The sequence below is a fragment of the Cetorhinus maximus genome, chromosome 36 (genome assembly GCF_964194155.1).
Source record: "Cetorhinus maximus chromosome 36, sCetMax3.hap1.1, whole genome shotgun sequence".
NCBI lineage: Eukaryota > Metazoa > Chordata > Chondrichthyes > Lamniformes > Cetorhinidae > Cetorhinus > Cetorhinus maximus.
The window spans coordinates 6,752,572-6,770,935 of record NC_135914.1 but is presented as its reverse complement, the minus strand read 5'-3'; the positions used below and the strand labels follow the sequence as shown (position 1 = coordinate 6,770,935).

General features: G+C 51.2%; 1 protein-coding gene across 1 annotated transcript in view; it reads right to left on the bottom strand.

The window, feature by feature from the left end:
* The window catches only part of ints3 (integrator complex subunit 3), a 97,075-nt gene that overhangs the window by 58,857 nt on the left and 19,854 nt on the right, over positions 1-18,364 (bottom strand). Inside the window, exons 6-10 of the mRNA XM_078534115.1 lie at positions 16,593-16,699; positions 12,426-12,551; positions 10,984-11,113; positions 7,665-7,691; positions 6,243-6,297 (exon numbers count right to left, since the gene is read on the bottom strand). Of these exons, the coding sequence (XP_078390241.1) occupies positions 6,243-6,297; positions 7,665-7,691; positions 10,984-11,113; positions 12,426-12,551; positions 16,593-16,699 (445 nt within the window). The remainder of the gene's footprint in view (positions 1-6,242; positions 6,298-7,664; positions 7,692-10,983; positions 11,114-12,425; positions 12,552-16,592; positions 16,700-18,364) is intronic.

Genomic DNA, 18,364 nt, shown 5'->3' with positions numbered 1-18,364 from the left:
GGCCTACGTGTGACTCCAGACCCACAGCCATGTGGTTGACTCTTAACTACCCTCTGAAACGGCCGAGCAAGCCACTCAGTTCAAGGGCAATTAGGGGTGGGCAACAAATGCTGGGCCTCGCCAGTGGCGCCCACATTCCCCGAAAAAATAAATGATAAGGGCAAATTAATCAGCCGCTTGACTTTACACTGGCCCTTTCCAACCATTGGTCCCACACGCCCCACTCTCCTCAAATCTCGGCAATTCTTTCTCCTTCAAGTACTTATCCAATTCCCTTTGGAAAGTCACAATTGAATGTGCTTGGGCTGCCCTATCAGGCAGTGCATTCCAAATCCTATCCACTCACTGTGGAGAAAGGTTTTCGCTCATTGTCATCTCTGGGTTTTTTTCACCAATCACCTGAAATCTGAGTCCTCTGGTTAGCCACCATTCAGCCACTGAGGACCATTTCTCTTCATTGACTCCATCAAAACCCAATATTTTTAATAACCTTAATCAAATGTATGACGAAAACTTCAATCCAATCACCGCTTCAAAGTCAAGGAAGAGCTTCATGAACAGTGTTGTTCCATTACAATCAACCCCATCTGAAGCCCGCATTGCCTTGTGGAAAGTCCGGCTCGCCAGTCTCGAACAACCCCCAGCGATGGAAATTCTACCGGATGAGAGCCTTCCCCCAGGAGCTAATTGCAACTGGGCAACCTGGAAGTGCCTGAACAGACTGAGGACTGGTGTAGGTCGTTCAAAGGTGTCACTAAGCAAATGGGGATATACAACCAGCCCGACAGCTTGTCAATGTGGAACTGAGCCACAGGCTATGCAACATCTCCTGCAATGTCTATCGCTAGAGGAACCCCGCACTGTTGCAGATCTTGCCAAATTCCACAACAAGGTGCAAAAACGTGTCCGGTTCTGGCTGGGCCATGTATAGACTGTCCGTGGACACGATAAGGAGGCCGCTTCAACCTTCCAAATTCCAGGGAATGCAACCCCATTTTGTAACGTTTCCTTGCCCGGGGCTTTATTTCGCATGGGGATGGGAGATACTCACATATATACCAGCGTAAAAGTCAATTTCATGGCAAAGTCAACCCATGATTTTTGGCTCATAAATTCGTATATGCCTCATGTGAAAAGTCGACCTTGATTTATCAGAAGTCAAAGCTCATGGGCTGTCCCATTCCTTTTCCCGCTCTGTTTTCCCCCCCCCACCACCAGGTCCCTTCACGTCGAGAAAAGGCAGCAAGTTAGAGACCCCTTGGTGTCGTTCTGCTTATCCACCGGGAGCTGCTTCAACTGCTGTTCCACTGGCATCATCACCACGGACTGCCCAAATCGGCGGATTCCCCAAGGAGGCACAGCCGTGGCCGATCACAAGAATCAGGAGTAGGCCATTTGGCCCCTCGAGCCCGTTCCGCTATCCGATGAGATCACGGCTGATCTGATTGTGGTCTCAACTCCGCTTTCCTGTCTGTCCCCACCCCCTCCCCCCCCACCATAACCCTCGACTCCCTGGTTGATCAAATGTCTGTCTAACTCAGCCTTGAATATATCAGTGACCCAGCCTCCGCTGCTCCCTGGGGAAGGGGAGGCGCTGGCGTAGTGGTATTGTCGCTGGACCAGTAATCCAGAGACCCAGGGTAATGCTCTGGGGACCTGGGTTCGAATCCCGCCACAGCAGATGGAATTAATGATGGCCATGAAACCATTGTCGATTATTGTAAAAACCCATCTGGCTCACTAATCCTCTAGGGAAGGAAATCTGTCGTCCTTACCAGGTCTGGCCTACATGTGACTCCAGACCCACAGCAATCTGGTTGGCTCTTAAATGCCCTCTGAAATGGCCCAACAAGCCACTCAGTTGTATCAAACCGCTACAAAGTCATCAAAAAAGGAATGAAACTGGATGGATGGACGGTGCATCAACCTAGGCACCGGAAATGGCAACGGCAAACTCAGCCCTGTTCACCCTGCAAAGTCCTCCTTACTAACATCTGAGGGCTAGTGCCAAAATTGGGAGAGTTGACTCACAGACTAGTCAAGCAACAGCCTGACATAGTCATCCTCACAGAATCATATCTTACAGATAATGTCCCAGACACCACCATCACCCACCAGAGGTGGCGGCACAGCAGTATGCAGTTGGGAGGGAGTTACCCTGGGAATCCTCAACATCGACTCCGAACCCCATGAAGTCTCATGGCATCGCATCAGGTCAAACATGGACAAGGAAACCTCCTGCTGATTACCATGTACCGCCCTCCCTCAGCTGATGAATCAGTGCTCCTCCATGTTGAACACCACTTGGAGAAAACACTGAGGGTGGCAAGGGCACAGAATGTACTCTGGGTGGGGGACTTCAATGTCCATCACCAAGAGTGGCTCGGTAGCACCACTACTGACCAAGCTGGCTGAGTCCTAAAGGACATAACTGCTAGACTGGGTCTGCGGCAGGTGGTGAGGGAACCAACAAGAGGAAAAAACATACTTGACCTCACCAACCTGCCTGCCGCAGATGCATCTGTCCATGACAGTATTGGTAGGAGTGATCACCGCACAATCGTTGTGGAGACGAAGTCCCATCTTCACACTGAGGATACCCTCCATCGTGTTGTGTGGCACTACCACCGTGCTAAATGGGATAGATTTCAAACAGATCTAGCAGCTCAAGACTGGGCATCCATGAGGCACTGCAGCAGAATTGTACTCAAACACAATCTGTAATTCATGGCCCAGCATATCCCCCACTCTACCATTACCATCAAGCCAGGGGATCAACACTGGTTCAATGAAGAGTGCAGGAGGGCATGCCAGGAGCAGCACCAGGCATACCTAAACATGAGGTGTCAACCAGGTGAAGTTACAACACGAGGCTACTTGTGTGCCAAACAGTATAAGCAGCAAGTGATAGACAGAGCTAAGCAATCCCACAACCAATGGATCAGATCTAAGCTCTGCAGTCCTGCCACATCCAGTTGTGAATGGTGGTGGACAATTAAAAAGCTCACTGAAGGAGGAGGCTCCACAAATATCCCCATCCTCAATGATGGAGGAGCCCAGCACATCTGTGCAAGGGATAAGGTGGAAGCATTTGCTACAATCTTCAGCCAGAAGTGCCGAGTGGATGATCCATCTCAGCCTCCTCCGGGGGTCCCCAGCATCACAGCTACCAGTCTCCAGCCAATTCAATTCATTCCACGTGATACCAAGAAACGGCTGAAGGCACTGGATAGTGCAAAGGCTATGGGCCCTGAAAATATTCTGGCAACAGTACTGAAGACTTGTGCTCCAGAACTTACCACGCCCCTAGACAAGCTGTTTCAGTACAGCTACAACACTGGCATCTAACTGGCTATGTGGAAAATTGCCCAGGTATGTCCTGTACACAAAAAGCAGGACAAATCCAACCCAGCCAATTACCGCCCCATCAGTCTATTCCCGATCATCAGCAAAGTGATGGAAGGGGTCATCAACAGTGCTATCAAGCAGCACTTGCTTAGCAATAACCTGCTCACTGAAGCCCAGTTTGGGTTCTGCCAGGGCCACTCAGCTCCTGACCTCATTACAGCCTTGGTTCAAACATGGACAAAAGTGCTGAACTCCCGAGGTGAGGTGAGAGTAACTGCCCTTGACATCAAGGCCGCATTTGACAGAGTGTGGCATCAAGGAGCCCAAGCAAAACTGGACTCAATGGGAATCGAGGGAAAATTCTCCACCGGTTGGAGTCATACCTAGCACAAAGGAAGGTGGTTGTGGTTGTTGGAGCTCCAGGACATCACTGTAGCAGTTCCTCAGGGTAGTGTCCTCAGCCCAACCATCTTCAGCTGCTTTATCAATGACCTTCCTTCCATCATAAGGTCAGAAGTGGGGATGTTCCCTGATGATTGCACAATGTTCAGCACCGTTCGCGATTCCTCAGATACTGAAGCAGTCCATGTCCAAATGCAGCAAGACCTGGACAATGTCCAGGTTTGAGCTGACAAGTGGCAAGTAACATTCACGCCACACAAGTGCCAGGCAATGACCATCTCCAACAAGAGAGAATCCAACCATCTCCCCTTGACGTTCAGTGGCATTACCACCGCTGAATCCCCCACTATCAACATCCTGGGTGGGGGGGGGTTACCACTGACCAGAAACTGAACTGGTCTAGCCGTATAAATACTGTGGCTACAAGAGCAGGCCAGAGGTTAGGGATTGTGCGACGAGTAACTCACCTCCTGATTCCCCAAAGCCTGTCCACCATTTACAAGGCACAAGTCAGGAGTGTGATGGAATGCTCCCCACTTGCCTGGATGAGTGCAGCTCCAACAACATTCAAGAAGCTTGACACCATCCAGGACAAAATAGCCTGCTTGATTGGCACCATATCCACAACATTCACTCCCTTCACTATCAACGCACAGTAGCAGCAGTGTGTGTACCATCAACAAGAAGCATTGCAGGAATTCACCAAGGCTCTTTAGACAGCACCTTCCAAACCCACGATCACTACCATCTAGAAAGATGAGGGCAGCAGACACATGGGGAACACCACCACCTGGGAGTTCCCCTCCAAGTCACTCACCATCCTGACTTGGAAATATATCGGCCGTTCCTTCACTGTCGCTGGGTCAAAATCCTGGAACTCCCTTCCTAACAGCACCTCCACTACCTGGACTGCAGCGGTTCAAGAAGGCAGCTCACCCACCACTTTCTCAAGGGAAACTAGGGATGGGCAATAAATGCTGGCCCAGCCAGTGAAGTCCACATCCTGTGAATGAATTAAAAAAAAGAATTCCACAGGCTAACGACGCTCTGAGAAAAAAATTCTCATCTTCGTCTTAAAAGGGAGACCTCTTGCTCTTAAACTATGTCCCCTAGTTCCACACTCCCTTACAAGGGCAATGTCCACCCTCTCAAGTCTCCTCAGGGTCTTATACGATTCAATAAGGTCACCTCTCAGTCTTCTAAACTCCAATGGGTAAAGCCCAACCTGTTCAACCTTTCTTCATAAGTCCTTAATTCCAGGAAACAGTTGAGTGAACCTTGTCTGAACTGCTACCAGTGCAATTATATCCTTTATGAAGTAAGGAGTCCAAAACTGTACACAGTATTCCAGATGCAGTCTAACTGACTCCCTGTACGGCTGTAACAAGACTTCACTACTTTTATACTCCATTGCCCTCGCAATAAACGACAGCATCCCATTTGCCTTCCTAATCACTTGCTGCACCTGCATACCAACTTTTTTGCGATTCATGTACCAGGACACCTAGATCCCTGTGCACCTCAGAGTTCTGCAATCTCTCTCCATTTAAATAATTTGCTGCTTTTCTATTCTTCCTGCCAAAGTGGACAAGTTCATATTTTCCCACATTATGCCCCCTCACTTAATCTACCTAAATCCATTTGTAGACTTTTTACAACTTACTTTCTTGCCCATCTTTGCGTCATCAGCAAAATTAGCAACCATATATTCAGCGCCTTGGGCCAAGTCCTGGATATAGGTCAATACAGACCGAACAATCTGCCGATGTCACCCTGCCGCACCACGCCACGGAACCAAACAGCAGCAGACCAGACCTCACCAGGGCTCACCCGCCCGCGTCACAGCAGGGGGCCAAATCAGTGGGCTCATCTAAATAGCCAATCCAGGCAGAGCATGGTGCACGGACCCACATCAGGCACACACGCCAACAACTCCTGAATAAGATCCTGGACCGTCTTGACAAGGTGGATGTGGAAAGGTTCTTTCCTCTTGTGGGTGAGTCCAGAAGGAGGGGGGCCACAGTTTTAGAACCAGGGGTCGCTCTTTTAGGACAGAGATGAGGGGAAATTTTCTCTCTCAGAGGGTTGTGGAACTTTGGAACACTCTGCCTCAGAAGGCAGTGGAGGCTGAATATTTTTAAGGCGGAGGTAGACAGATTCTTATTAGGCAAGGGAATCAGAGGTTATCAAGGTGGGGGGAGACGGGAATGTAGAACTCGAAACACAAACAGATCAGCCATGATCTTACTGAATGGTGGAGCAGGCTCGAGGGGCAAAATGGTCTTACTCTTGCCCCTATTTCGTACGTTCGTAACTCAAAAATGTTGGTGTGTGTAAAAGAGAACTCTCACAATCTTTGCCTCAAAATTGATCTTAAAAATTCGACGTTGACACAGGTACATAGGGTAACTGGAAACTCTCTAACGGTCGTAATGGTCTCCGATTCCAACGCTTTGTGAAGACGGTACTGTGCCAATGCATCGACTACTTACCTCCAATATCATATCCACAATTTCCTGCATAAGTTCGCATTGAATCTCTGTGTCACTGGGAGGGAGGGAGGGAGGGAGGAAGGAAAAAAAGCACAAATGTAAACCACACAAGTGTTCAAGTCTGAGGTTGCTTAACAGAAGGCAGCATGTCGCAGAGCCCTGTATTAAAGAAGAATCTCAAAACCCTACCCCCCACCCCTCCCCCAGCTTGGAATGACAACCCTTCACCTGGCTCGGAGCTCAGCTGAATTCCGAATTTCACTTGCAGCGCGTGAAAGTCAGGGCACAGCCAGCGATGTCTGCACTCACCCTTTTCAGTGGCTACCTCTTCCCCAAGCCCAGCTACAGCAGTATTTCTAAAGACACAAGTGTGTGCGAAAGCAGAACGAACCAGTGATCCTTTGCTGAGCACAATCACTTCTTGCTTTTTACCTTCAATTTACGCCCCAACTCTCCTTACAATGCTGGGCTAAAACTCCCTGTGGGAGTGGTGGGTGGAAGCCTCCAGCACCTGATCCAAAAGCGCGCTGGGCTGAGAACAACGATAGGACTGTTCGCCTGTGAGTGCATCACACCCGAGGCCGACCTGGCCTCTCTTGGCATTGGCAGGTATGATCTGCAGCAGGGATGCTGACTGCTGCTTTAGGCTCTCCCATTCCAAGGGGTCCTGAGGCTAACTGCAGACCCAAGGCCCACCCCAAGGGGAGGTCAAGCAGCCCAGCGCAAACTGGGGATGTGCCCTGCGCTCTGTAACGGAACGGGGAGCCCTCTCTCTTGGCTCTCGCTGCTTTCTTCCCCCCGCCCCGCCCCCACCCCCACCCCCACCCCCCCACCACCCCCATTATCCAACAATGAAACCCAGGCAAGCTATCACGACAGCCACAACAGTTAAACTTGTGCTCTGCACATCAGACAGGAGAATCTGGGCTGGACGATAATCAAGAAACTCAGCCACTGTATTTATGAGAATAGCAGGTACCCAGGAGGAAGCTGCAGACTGGAATCTAATTACAGGGGGGTGGTCAGAAAGCATTTCAAACTGCCAAGCGCACATCTCCGGTGCCAAGGTCGCTGCAGAATATTCGGCATGGGGGAGACCCGAGAAACGGCTCCTCTTTCAAAACCTGGCTGATGTTTAGCCTCGCCGAGGGACAATCGCTGAGGCTGATTACAGAATTATTACTGGGTGGAATGGCGTTCATCCAGAGTCCCTGTCTGATGACTCTAGCCCGGACTCTCCCGCCCCCATTAGTCCCGCTGCTCCATTCCGTTCTGCTCTGCTCTGGGGGGCGCGACCTGTCATTCCAGGGGTTGGGGAGTGGTGGGGGGGGGTGGGGTGGGGCGTGGTTTCACAGGCCTCAGGTTAAATGTACAGCACAAGAGAAACAGACTACCAATCGAATGGCAATAAAAGGTGCTTACGTGTGATAGTTGTCATGGTCTTCCACTCTGTGGGGAGGGAAGGAGGGTGGGGGTGTGGGGGGGAGGAGAAAAAGATTAGGCGTCACCATCCAAGCCAACAAACCAGGTGATGCCAGCCGCACCCTGACATCAACAAATCTGCAACACCCTGCCTGCTGCTCCCTCCCCTGCGACCCGGCGCTGTCGCCAGGGTCTGGGTTTTCAGCGGGGCTCCTCCTGTGGCCCGGGCCAACAGCGGAGGCTGCAGGCCGCAGCGGAGGCCATGGCTGACCCGGCTGCACGCCTCGCCGCTGCCCGTGGGATCCTGCTGTGCGCGGCTGTCTCTGATGGCAAAGCAGCCACTGCACATCAAGGTAATTCCCTGGAACCCCTTGCCCGGGTTTCAGCCGGCAAGGAGTCCGGTGGGGGATGGGGGTGGGGGTGGGGGGGTGCTCAAAATGGCGAAAAGGTTTTGGACTCAGTCGCTCAGAAAAGAACTGTTTCCGCTGGGAAAGAAGGTTGGTAACCAGGGGACACATGGTTTACGGCCATCAGGGACACACTATCAATACTGGCCTTGCCAGAGACACCTACAATCCACAAATGAATTAAAAAACAAAGGGATGGGAGTGGAACTAATTGGGCGGCTCTTTTCAAAGGGGCCCATACAGGCATGATGGGCTGAATGGCGGCTTCTGGACGATTATGAGACATTGCCGAGGCCTGATACAGTGCTCTCTAAACACAAGGCCTACCTTCGGAGTGGGCAGTGGTGGACATGCTAAGCCTCCACTCACACGGGCAATCGCTGGAGCCTTTTGAAACTTGGGCCACGCTTGGGAGAGGGAGCACGCTGAGTGGCATGACAGACAGAGTCGCTTGCTTAAGGCAGAGGCAAAAAAAAAGACTTTATTCATAGTCGGAACTGCCTAAATGGCTGGGGCGTGCTGCCCAGAAGAGGGACTGAAACCAGGGCTGAAATGGGAAGGTGGTAAGGGAGCAGGATTTCAAGTAGGCCAAAGTACCTCCTTCATCCAAACTTCTCTTGTGATTGGAACAGCACAAGGGAAGCACTGATGGGCTTGAAGCGAGGGATTAAAACGAGGTATGACCCGAGCAGCTCTCTGCACAACAGCATATTGGCACAAGCGCCACTTTTCCAGTTATATAATCGGTACCAACGTGTTAAACAAAATCCCAGTGACACCACCATGGTTAATAGCGAGTTATCCTCAGTTTTAACTGATGGCCAGAGATAATCTCACCCACAGTAACCAGTGCCTCACCATGCTACATGCAGGTTTTAAAATAAATCGGGTTTTTTAGACCTGTATTTTCCCTCCACCATGGACGCACAGTGGGCAGCAGTGTGTGGACCATCTACAAGATGCACTGCAGCAAGTCTCCTTCGACAGCACCTTCCAAACCCACAACCTCTACCACCTAGAAGGACAAGGGCAGCAGAGAGATGGGGAACACCGTCACCTGGAAGGTCCCCTCCGAGCCACTCACCATCCTGACTTGGAAATATATCAGCCGTTCCTTCACTGCCTTGGGTCAAAATCCTGGAACTCCCTCTCTAGCAGCACTGTGGGTGTACCTACAACACAGGGACTGCAGCGGCTCAAGAAGGCAGCTCACCCACCACCTTCTCGAGGGGTATTAGGGATGGGCAATAAATGCAATGCCCACATCCTGTGTGTGAATTCTTAAAAAAAAAAAATAGCTGAAACCAATTTCTCCGATGAAAAATGTGAGATTCTCGCTCAGTGGATAGCACACCCGCATCTAGTCAGCCGATTGTGGGTTCAAGTCCCACTCCAGAGACCTGAGCACAAAATCTAGGCCAATACGCCCTGTGCAGTACTGAGGAAGGGCTGCATTGTTGGAGGTGCCGTCTTGTGGGTGAGATGTTAAACTGAGGCTGCGTCTGCCCCCTCGGGGCACGTGTCTAAGATCCCGTGGGCTGCGTTTCAAAGAGGAAGGGCGTTCTCCTCAGCGCCCTGGGAATATTTACCCCTCAACCAACCACACACACACACACACACACAAAAAAAAAGAGATGATCTGGTCATCGCAGTTCGTGGGAGGTTGCTGCGTGTAAATTGACAGGTTCTTGTGGGATGGATGTTTCACATTGCCCATGGACCTGATCGCTGGTGAGATATGCACACGATGGCTTAAAACAACTTTCAGTTCTACCGAACAGGGGGCGTTCTGTGAAGCAGGCCCAGAGTAAGGTTGAGGGGCCGAAGGGATGAGGAGGTCACGCGTGTGCATGTCTTAAGGATCTGGGACATGTTGTTTGGTCACTGTTGATAGTAACAAATTGATCAAAGGGCGAAACTGGGCCATATAACCATGGTAACAGAATCATGGAGAGAGATTGAAGACAGGGGTCTATCTCCGTGTTACCTGAACCTGCTCCCTGTGACATTTGATGTTGTTTAGTGTTAGAATGCATGAAATGCAACATCGTAAGGTCGAATTGATATAGGCGGTTTGAGCAAACCATTGTTTGCTGCAGTCACATTGCAACTGAGAGTTGCTGTATCCAAGCTCTTATAGAGAACTGTCAAGGAATCATATAATTATACTGGAGCTGTGCTGCACAATGTGACCGACTGCTAAATTCAGATTGGGTAACATGAGCTTGTAAAAAAAACGAAGATCTGATTCTGCAGTTGTTCTAGGTGATGTCTATCCTTAAAAGTAACCAGACAAACACAGAATAGGATGCAGTCCATGACTTTGTTGCCTGCAACAGAGGCTACACTTCAAAAAAAAACGTGCTTTACTGGCTGTAAAGTACTTTTGAGATGCCCTGAGGATGCGAAAGGCGCTATTTCTTGGTAACTTTCCCCCTGCCCCTCCCCTGAAAATGCCAGTCTCACTGGGCGCCGGCAGTCTCAAAGGTAACCATTCTCTGACCGCTGGACCAGGACCAGGACCAGCGGGCGGCAGCAGGCCATTTGACTGGGAGCGGGGCCCCGGTGCTCAGTCGAACAAGAGTCCTCCCGGGCACGCTTCCCAGCACAGGCCGCCGGGTTGTCAGCCACCGGAAGCAGAAACCGCGCCCGATTTTAACCCTCCCAAAGCCGAGGGCCAATAGCAGCGTCTCCACAACTGGATGTGGCGACTGAACGGCAGGCGGGGTATTAAGGACTGAACCGTGGTCAAAGAAACATCACAATCTCAACACAAACTGCGAGAGGAAAGGAAGAACTGAAGTATGAGGAACCCGACAATTCAGCCTCTCCACCTCAAACACTACAGAGTTATTCATATATTATTTTTTAAAAATGAAGAAATGGAACACTAGCTCCTTTTATCTCCATACCTTCCTTTCTGAATAAGTAACACCTTTTCCTTCAGCGCGTCGTCTAATTGGTCCAAGTAGGGTGTGATGTCAACAGGCTCCTCAACTATGGCTTCCTTTATGGGATGAAATCGAAATTCACGTTTTTTTCCTATAAAAAGGGGAGAAGAGGTCTTAAAGAACCGGTCTAAATCAAACCCGACGTAAACCTATTGGATGATGGATGCCATTAACCTCATCCCCAAACCCAATCGAAATCCGATCAATGGCCCAGTCTGATCCCACCTCCTCCCGGGTGTATACCACTGTTCCACGCCACCTTTGGTGGGTCTGCCCCGTCAGCGGGACAGGATATGCCCAAAAGTACCTGGATCTGCACCTGAAGCGCTGTAAGCTGCAGGGCTGTGGGCCGGGTGCAGGAAGGTGGGGTCAGAGAGGGCACCTGGGTGTCCTCGGGCGGGCCTAACAGCCTCCTTCTGTGCTGTAACTTTTCTATGGTTTCTTTGGGTGGCGATGGAGGGTCCTTGGCCTGTAAAATGTGATTCGGTGAGTATGACTATGTCAGGCGGTCGCTTGACTAGTCTGTGGGATAGCTCTTCCAATTTTGACACGTGTCTAGCGGCCCGTGAAGAGGACTACGCAGGGTCGCCTGGTCAGAGCGTGCCTTTGGTGTTTCCGGGGGCCTAGGTCAATGCCGGGCTTATCTGTCTGGTTTTAGTTTTGTTAGGCTTTTCCATGGTAATCCAATACAACCGAGTGGCTTTCAACCACATTGCTGTCTGATAGTTCTGATATCACAGATCGGGAAGGGCCGGCTATTTTCTATTCTTAAAGGACATCAATGGCCCAATGGGTCTTTGCGGCAATCCATACTTACACGGTCATCATTCTGCTTTTTATTCCGTTTTGATTTCATTAATTCAATCGAAATTCTGCCCAGCTGCTGTGGTGGGATCTGACCTCAGGTCTCCTGAGCATTAGTCCAAGCCTCTGCGTTACTCATCCGGTAATGTTACCACTCTGCTCCTGCTCCTATACCGTGGGCGTTGGGAGAGTGTTCCCCGTAGCCGGGGGGAGTTCTGAACTAGGAGGATAGAGTCTCAGCATTTGGGATCGGCCAGTTGGGGCTGAGATGAAGAGAATTTGTTTTCCCCCACTCGGAAGGTTTTGAATTCTTTATCCCAAGAGTGCCTGTGGATGGTCAACCACTGAGGATAGTCAAGGCTGAGGCTGAGAGAATTTGGGACACTAGGAATATGGGGAAATGGCGAGGTAAGATAATAGCCATGATCTTAGTCAATGGTGGAGTCGGGTCAAGGGGTGAAACAGCTTCTCCTGCTCCTATTTCTTATAAACTCATTATCCAAGCTTCATGAGGGTAACACTGTAACTGTACAACACATGGGCTAGAGGGTCCCCCAAACTCACCCCTGCTTCAAGCCAAGTTAAGGCACCTTGCTCACCTTTATTGTTCAGCTCTTCCTCATCATCGCTAAAGGCAGCGTCCGCGTTGTCATAGCAATTCTCCTCCCGCTCCTTGTCAGTTACATGATTATCCATATCAATGGCAACAGATTCTTCGATTTTAACTAGCAAGAAAGGAAGTGAATTTTTTTTATATTAAAAATTTTTATATAAAATGTTTCTGAAAATCACTCATAGCCAGAAGGGAACAACACACCATCAGTACGAGAGCTGAGTACTCGATATTAGCTGTGGAGTAAACTTCGTTCAGCCCCCCCCCAAGCCACCTGGTCAGCCGTCCGGTGGCCTTTCGGCGCTCGGGAGGTTAAGGGCAGTTCCGCGTGGGGGGTGGGGGGCCTCAGCCTGAGCGCTTCCCAAATTTAATTTGTATTGGGTGCCACACTGGAGCTAAACTGACAAACTAATTCCGGCTTACGTTCCCCGCCAGTGTCTGGTCAGCTTATCCGGAATCCGGTTACCAGAAGATTCAGAATGTCTTCAACTCTAATCGGTCAAAGAGCAACAGGTTCTGTGGGATAAACAGGAAAGCAGCGGGGCACCAGGGCAAGGAAATAAGTGACGGGGACAGCGTCGACCACAAGTGATGATTAATGCAAGATTTCAGTGACTAGTGCAATAACCAGAGGCAACAAACCGTGGCACAGAGTGGATGCTTATGTAAATAAGATACAATAGCAAAGCAAAATAGTGTCTACGATGGAAATACTCAGCAGGTCGGGCAGGGTCTGTGGAAGGAGAAGCAGAGTTAATGGCCTTTCATCGGAAGGCATCGCCTGACCTGCTGAGCCTTCCCAGCATTCCCTGACTGTCTGCCAATGAGCTCTTCTTGAAAAGATCAGGGAATGAACAGATGATGTAACCTCATCTGCGAAATGTGTCTCTGCAGGTGTATGAAGGATGATTATCCAGAGGTAGCTGAAGAGTGAAACCCAGAGCTAATCTGTGGGCTCTGTATATGAATCACATGTGCTGTATTATGATTAAAGTCTACACAGAATTGCACAGCTCAGAAAAAGACCATTCAGCCCAACAGGTCTACCCTGGCATTTCTGCTGCACATTAACTTCTCCCATTTTACTTCAACTCAGCTATTCTTTTGGTCCTCGGGTACTTAGCCGGGTCCTCCAGCAGGTTTCTCTCTTGCTTGCTCATGTCAGCTGTTGTGCTGTTGGCTCTCCCACATCAGAGTCCCTAGCACAGGGGCTCAAACCACACTCCAGAGACTTGAGCACAAAACTCCAGGCCATTACCGCGGGAGCGCACTGTTGGACATGCCGTCTCCCAGGTGAGGCATTAAACTGAAGCCTCGTCTGCCCCCTTCAGGTGAAGGTAAGAGATCCCACGGCTGCTATTTCTCAGGAGAGTTGGGGAGTGCTTCCCTGCAAACTGGGCCAAGATTTATCCCTCAACCAACACCACTGAAACAGCTCATTGTCAGATTGCCGGTTGCGGGAGCTTGCTGTGCGCAGACTGGCTGCTGCTGTGGTTCCCTACAACAGCGACGACGCTTTGAAAGAAGTGCTCATTGGCCGTAGACGTTCTTTGGGACATCCTAAGGTTGAGAAAGGCTCTATTAGAAACGCGAGTCTTTTAATCAAAGCTTGATGCAGTGAAGCGGAGGGAGGGAGGTTGACCAAGAATCGGCTCAACAGAATGTGGGGCCTACAGGAGAGGGCGGGAAAAGCAGGAAATCGGGCCTGGGATCTTCTCACTGGGGCCACAGTTTAGCTCCCCAAAGGTCAGGGGCCAGTAAATAACCTTGATGTCCAGCTCCAAAAAGGTCATTCATTTGATTTATTTGTCTCCTCAGTTCCCGTCCAGGAAGAAACACTCATGATTAAAAACAGCACCAAAAATAAAACACCAGCCTGCATTCCTGCTCAGATTTCACATGAGAGCTTAGCGATGGGCTCAAAAGCGATGGAACCAGAGGGGAGGAGGAGAAATAAACATTTCAATGCGAAATGTCAAGCGACGCAGAGGAAGACAAGGTCTTGGCAGTCAAACATGACAGCAACAGAAAAGGCTGTATCTGGGTGCTGATAAATCTGCTAGGGTACCCATAGCCACAATAAAGCACCGCGTAACAGCAGGGCTCGACATTATGAAACCTGCGATAACACATGAAACCCACAATTAAATCACACGCGTAGCCGCAGGGAGAGGTAGAGCATTTCCCATTGCTCGCAAATGGTCTTTCTCCTCCTGACAAGCACTTTCGTCAGAAAGAGACATTTGCATTTCTATAGCGTCTTACAAGACCTCAGGACATCTCAAAGCGCTTAGCAGCCAACAGAATGTTTGCCATAATGTAGGGAACGTGGCAGGGTTTGCACTCTCAACTTGTTCCCATCACCAGCCTGTCTGAATTCAAGCAACACAACGTCATCCATTTCAGTCATGGTGCAGTGGGTGGCTCTCTCACCGCTCTGACTCAGAAGGTCATCGGTTCAAATCTCATTCCGGAACTGAGCATCAAATCCTAGGCTCACACTCCCAGAGTGCCAGCAAGGGAAGGCCACTGCGTCAGAGGGTCAGTACTGAGGGAGTGCCTCACTGTCGGAGGGGTCAGTACTGAGGGAGTGCCTCACTGTCGGGGGGGTCAGTACTGAGGGAGTGCCTCACTGTCGGGGGGGTCAGTACTGAGGGAGCGCCACACTGTCGGAGGGTCAGTACTGAGGGAGAGGGAGCGCCGCACTGTCGGGGAGTCAGTACTGAGGGAGAGGGAGTGGCGCACTGTCGGAGGGTCAGTACTGAGGGAGTGCCGCACTGTCGGAGGGTCAGTACTGAGGGAGTGCCGCACTGTCGGAGGGTCAGTACTGAGGGAGTGCCTCACTGTCGGGGGGGGTCAGTACTGAGGGAGCGCCGCACTGTCGGAGGGTCAGTACTGAGGGAGAGGGAGCGCCGCACTGTCGGGGAGTCAGTACTGAGGGAGAGGGAGTGCCGCACTGTCGGAGGGTCAGTACTGAGGGAGTGCCGCACTGTCGGGTGGTCAGTACTGAGGGAGTGCCGCGCTGTCGGAGGGTCAGTACTGAGGGAGCGCCGCACTGTCGGAGGGTCAGTACTGAGGGAGAGGGAGCGCCGCACTGTCGGGGAGTCAGTACCGAGGGAGTGCCGCACTGTCAAGGGGTCAGTACCGAGGGAGTGCCTCACTGTCGGGGGGGTCAGTACTGAGGGAGCGCCGCACTGTCGGGGGGGGTCAGTACTGAGGGAGTGCCGCACTGTCAAGGGGTCAGTACCGAGGGAGCGCCTCACTGTCGGAGGGTCAGTACCGAGGGAGCGGCGCACTGTCAGAGGGTCAGTACCGAGGGAGTGCCTCACTGTCGGAGGGTAAGTACCGAGGGAGAGGCGCACTGTCAGAGGGTCAGGACCGAGGGAGCGCCTCACTGTCAGGGGGTCAGTACCGAGGGAGCGGCGCACTGTCAGAGGGTCAGTACCGAGGGAGCGCCGCACTGTCGGGGGGTCAGTACTGAGGGAGCGCCTCACTGTTGGGGGGTCAGTACCGAGGGAGCACCTCACTGTTGGGGGGTCAGTACCGAGGGAGCGCCTCACTATAGGAGGGTCAGTACCGAGGGAGCGCCGCACTGTCGGGGGGTCAGTACTGAGGGAGCGCCGCACTGTCGGAGGGTCAGTACCGAGGGAGTGCCGCACTGTCGGAGGGTCAGTACCGAGGGAGTGCCGCACTGTCGGAGGGTCAGTACCGAGGGAGTGCCTCACTGTCGGGGGGTCAGTACCGAGGGAGCGCCTCACTGTAGGAGGGTCAGTACCGAGGGAGCGCCGCACTGTCGGAGGATCAGTACCGAGGGAGTGCCTCACTGTCGGGGGGTCAGTACCGAAGGAGCACCGCCCTGTGTCTCAGGTGGGCATAAAGGGTCCCACATCCTCCGTTTTGAAGAAGAACTGGTCAGTTCTCCCTGGTGCCAATATTTATCCTTCAGCTAGCGTCACTAAGATGGATAACCTGGGTCATTATCTCAGTAGGGTTTGTGGGAGCTTGGTGTGTGCCAACTGGCTGCTGAGTTTGAACGATGTCCGGCTTGCACATTACTTCATTATAGGAAAGCACTTTGCCACGTGCCATGCTGGAGGAGGACCCCGGGATTAACAAAGATTTTTTTACTCGTCTCTGAAACGAGGTCAATTACCTTCCACTGGCGGCGAGGGTGAACTACAGAACTCCGGAAACTTCTCCCGTATCATTGCGCGCAGCTCTTTGTCCAGTTTCGGGTTATCGAACAGCGGCGCCAAGGGCCTGAGAGCCGGGACAGAGAGAGAGAGAGAGACAGAGAGCGAGAGGGAGAGAGAGGTCATCATGAGGTTGTTTCAAAACAAAACAAAAAAGGACACAGCCAAGTGGCCAGTCAGAGCGACCAAAGGTCAGATAGGGTTGTGTTTAATGTTTCACGGAAGGTCCCTTCATCAGAAGCCGCCACAAATGTTAACCTTTCTTTGCTCTTTCAACAGTCTGCCAGGGCCAACCTTGCATGGGTAACCCTTCCTCACAGAGAGACTGGCAAGAGTTTGGAACACTCTTCCACAACAACAACTGCTGCTGCTTCTTCTCGCTCAACTGCGAACGTTGAAACGGAGCTTGACAGATTTTAGTGGGTGTTTGTGTTACGGGGTATGGGGCAGAGGCTGGTGAATGGAGTTAAGCCACAGGTCAGCCACGATGGTGTTAAATAATGGAACAGGCTGGCAGGGGTGGTGGGGGGGGGTGAGGCTTCTAAATAACCGACCCCTGCTCCCATTTTCAGAGCTTAAATCTTTTAAGTCAAAGAACGCACAGCAAGATCCAGTCGAATCATTAATTAACCCAGCACCGGAAGGGGTTATTCGGCCCATCGCGCCTGTGCCAGCTCTCTTCGGCAGAGCTTATCCCATTAATCCCGCTCGCCACTCTATCCCGGAAAATTTCTTCCCTTCCAATTCCCTCCCTTCGTTCCCGGCTTTTCCCAAACAGGATGATCATTTTCCCTGCCCGTTGGTTGGAAAGCTCTGTTTGCGAATCAGGTCTCCTGCTGAACATATCAAAGACGATATTTACTTGCAGTTGGCTTCCTGTGAATGACAGGTGGTCATCTGGCCTGAAACGTTAACTCTGTCACCACTCAGGTGCTGAGTATTTTCAACACTTTTTACTTTTGCTGAGTATTTTCAACACTTTTTACTTTTGCCCAGCTAGACTCATGTAAAGAGTTGACTTTAACCAGTATTTCCAGGACAGAATCAGGCCATTCGGTCCAACTGGTCAATGCTGGCGTTCACGCTCCAGGCCATCCTCCTCCCACTCCCCCTCTCCATCACCATCTCCTTCTATTTGTTTCTCCCTCGTGTGTTTATTCAGCTTCCCCCTTAAATGAATCTCTCCTATTCACCTCAACCAGTCCCTGTGTTAGCGAGTTCCACAGTCTCCCCGCTCTCTAGGTAAAGATGTTTCTCCTGAATAACCCTACTCACACATCACCCTGTGCCTGTGGAGCTACACTGAAGTGCTGCCGAAATGGGAGCCAATCTTTCAAATCCCCCCCCCATTGCCTCACCCCCTCCCTTTATTACTATGCCTGTAATCTCCCCCAGCCCAACAACCCTCTGACATCTCTGCACTTCTCAGTGCTGTAGAGAAGGAAGTTCGAGGATTTTGACCCAGCCACAGTGCAGAAACGGCAGTATGGTTCCAAGTCAGGATAATGTGTGGCTTGGAGGGGAACTTGCAGACAGTAATGTTTCCATGCATCTGCTGCCCTTGTCCTTCTAGATGGTAGAGGTGGCAATTTTGGAAGATACCGTCAAAAGAGCTTTGGTGAGGTGCTACTGTGCACCTTACATATGGTACACACTGCTGCCACTGTGCGTCGGTGGTGGAGGGAGTGGATGTGATGCCAATCAAGTGGGCTACTTTGTCCTGGTAGAGGTC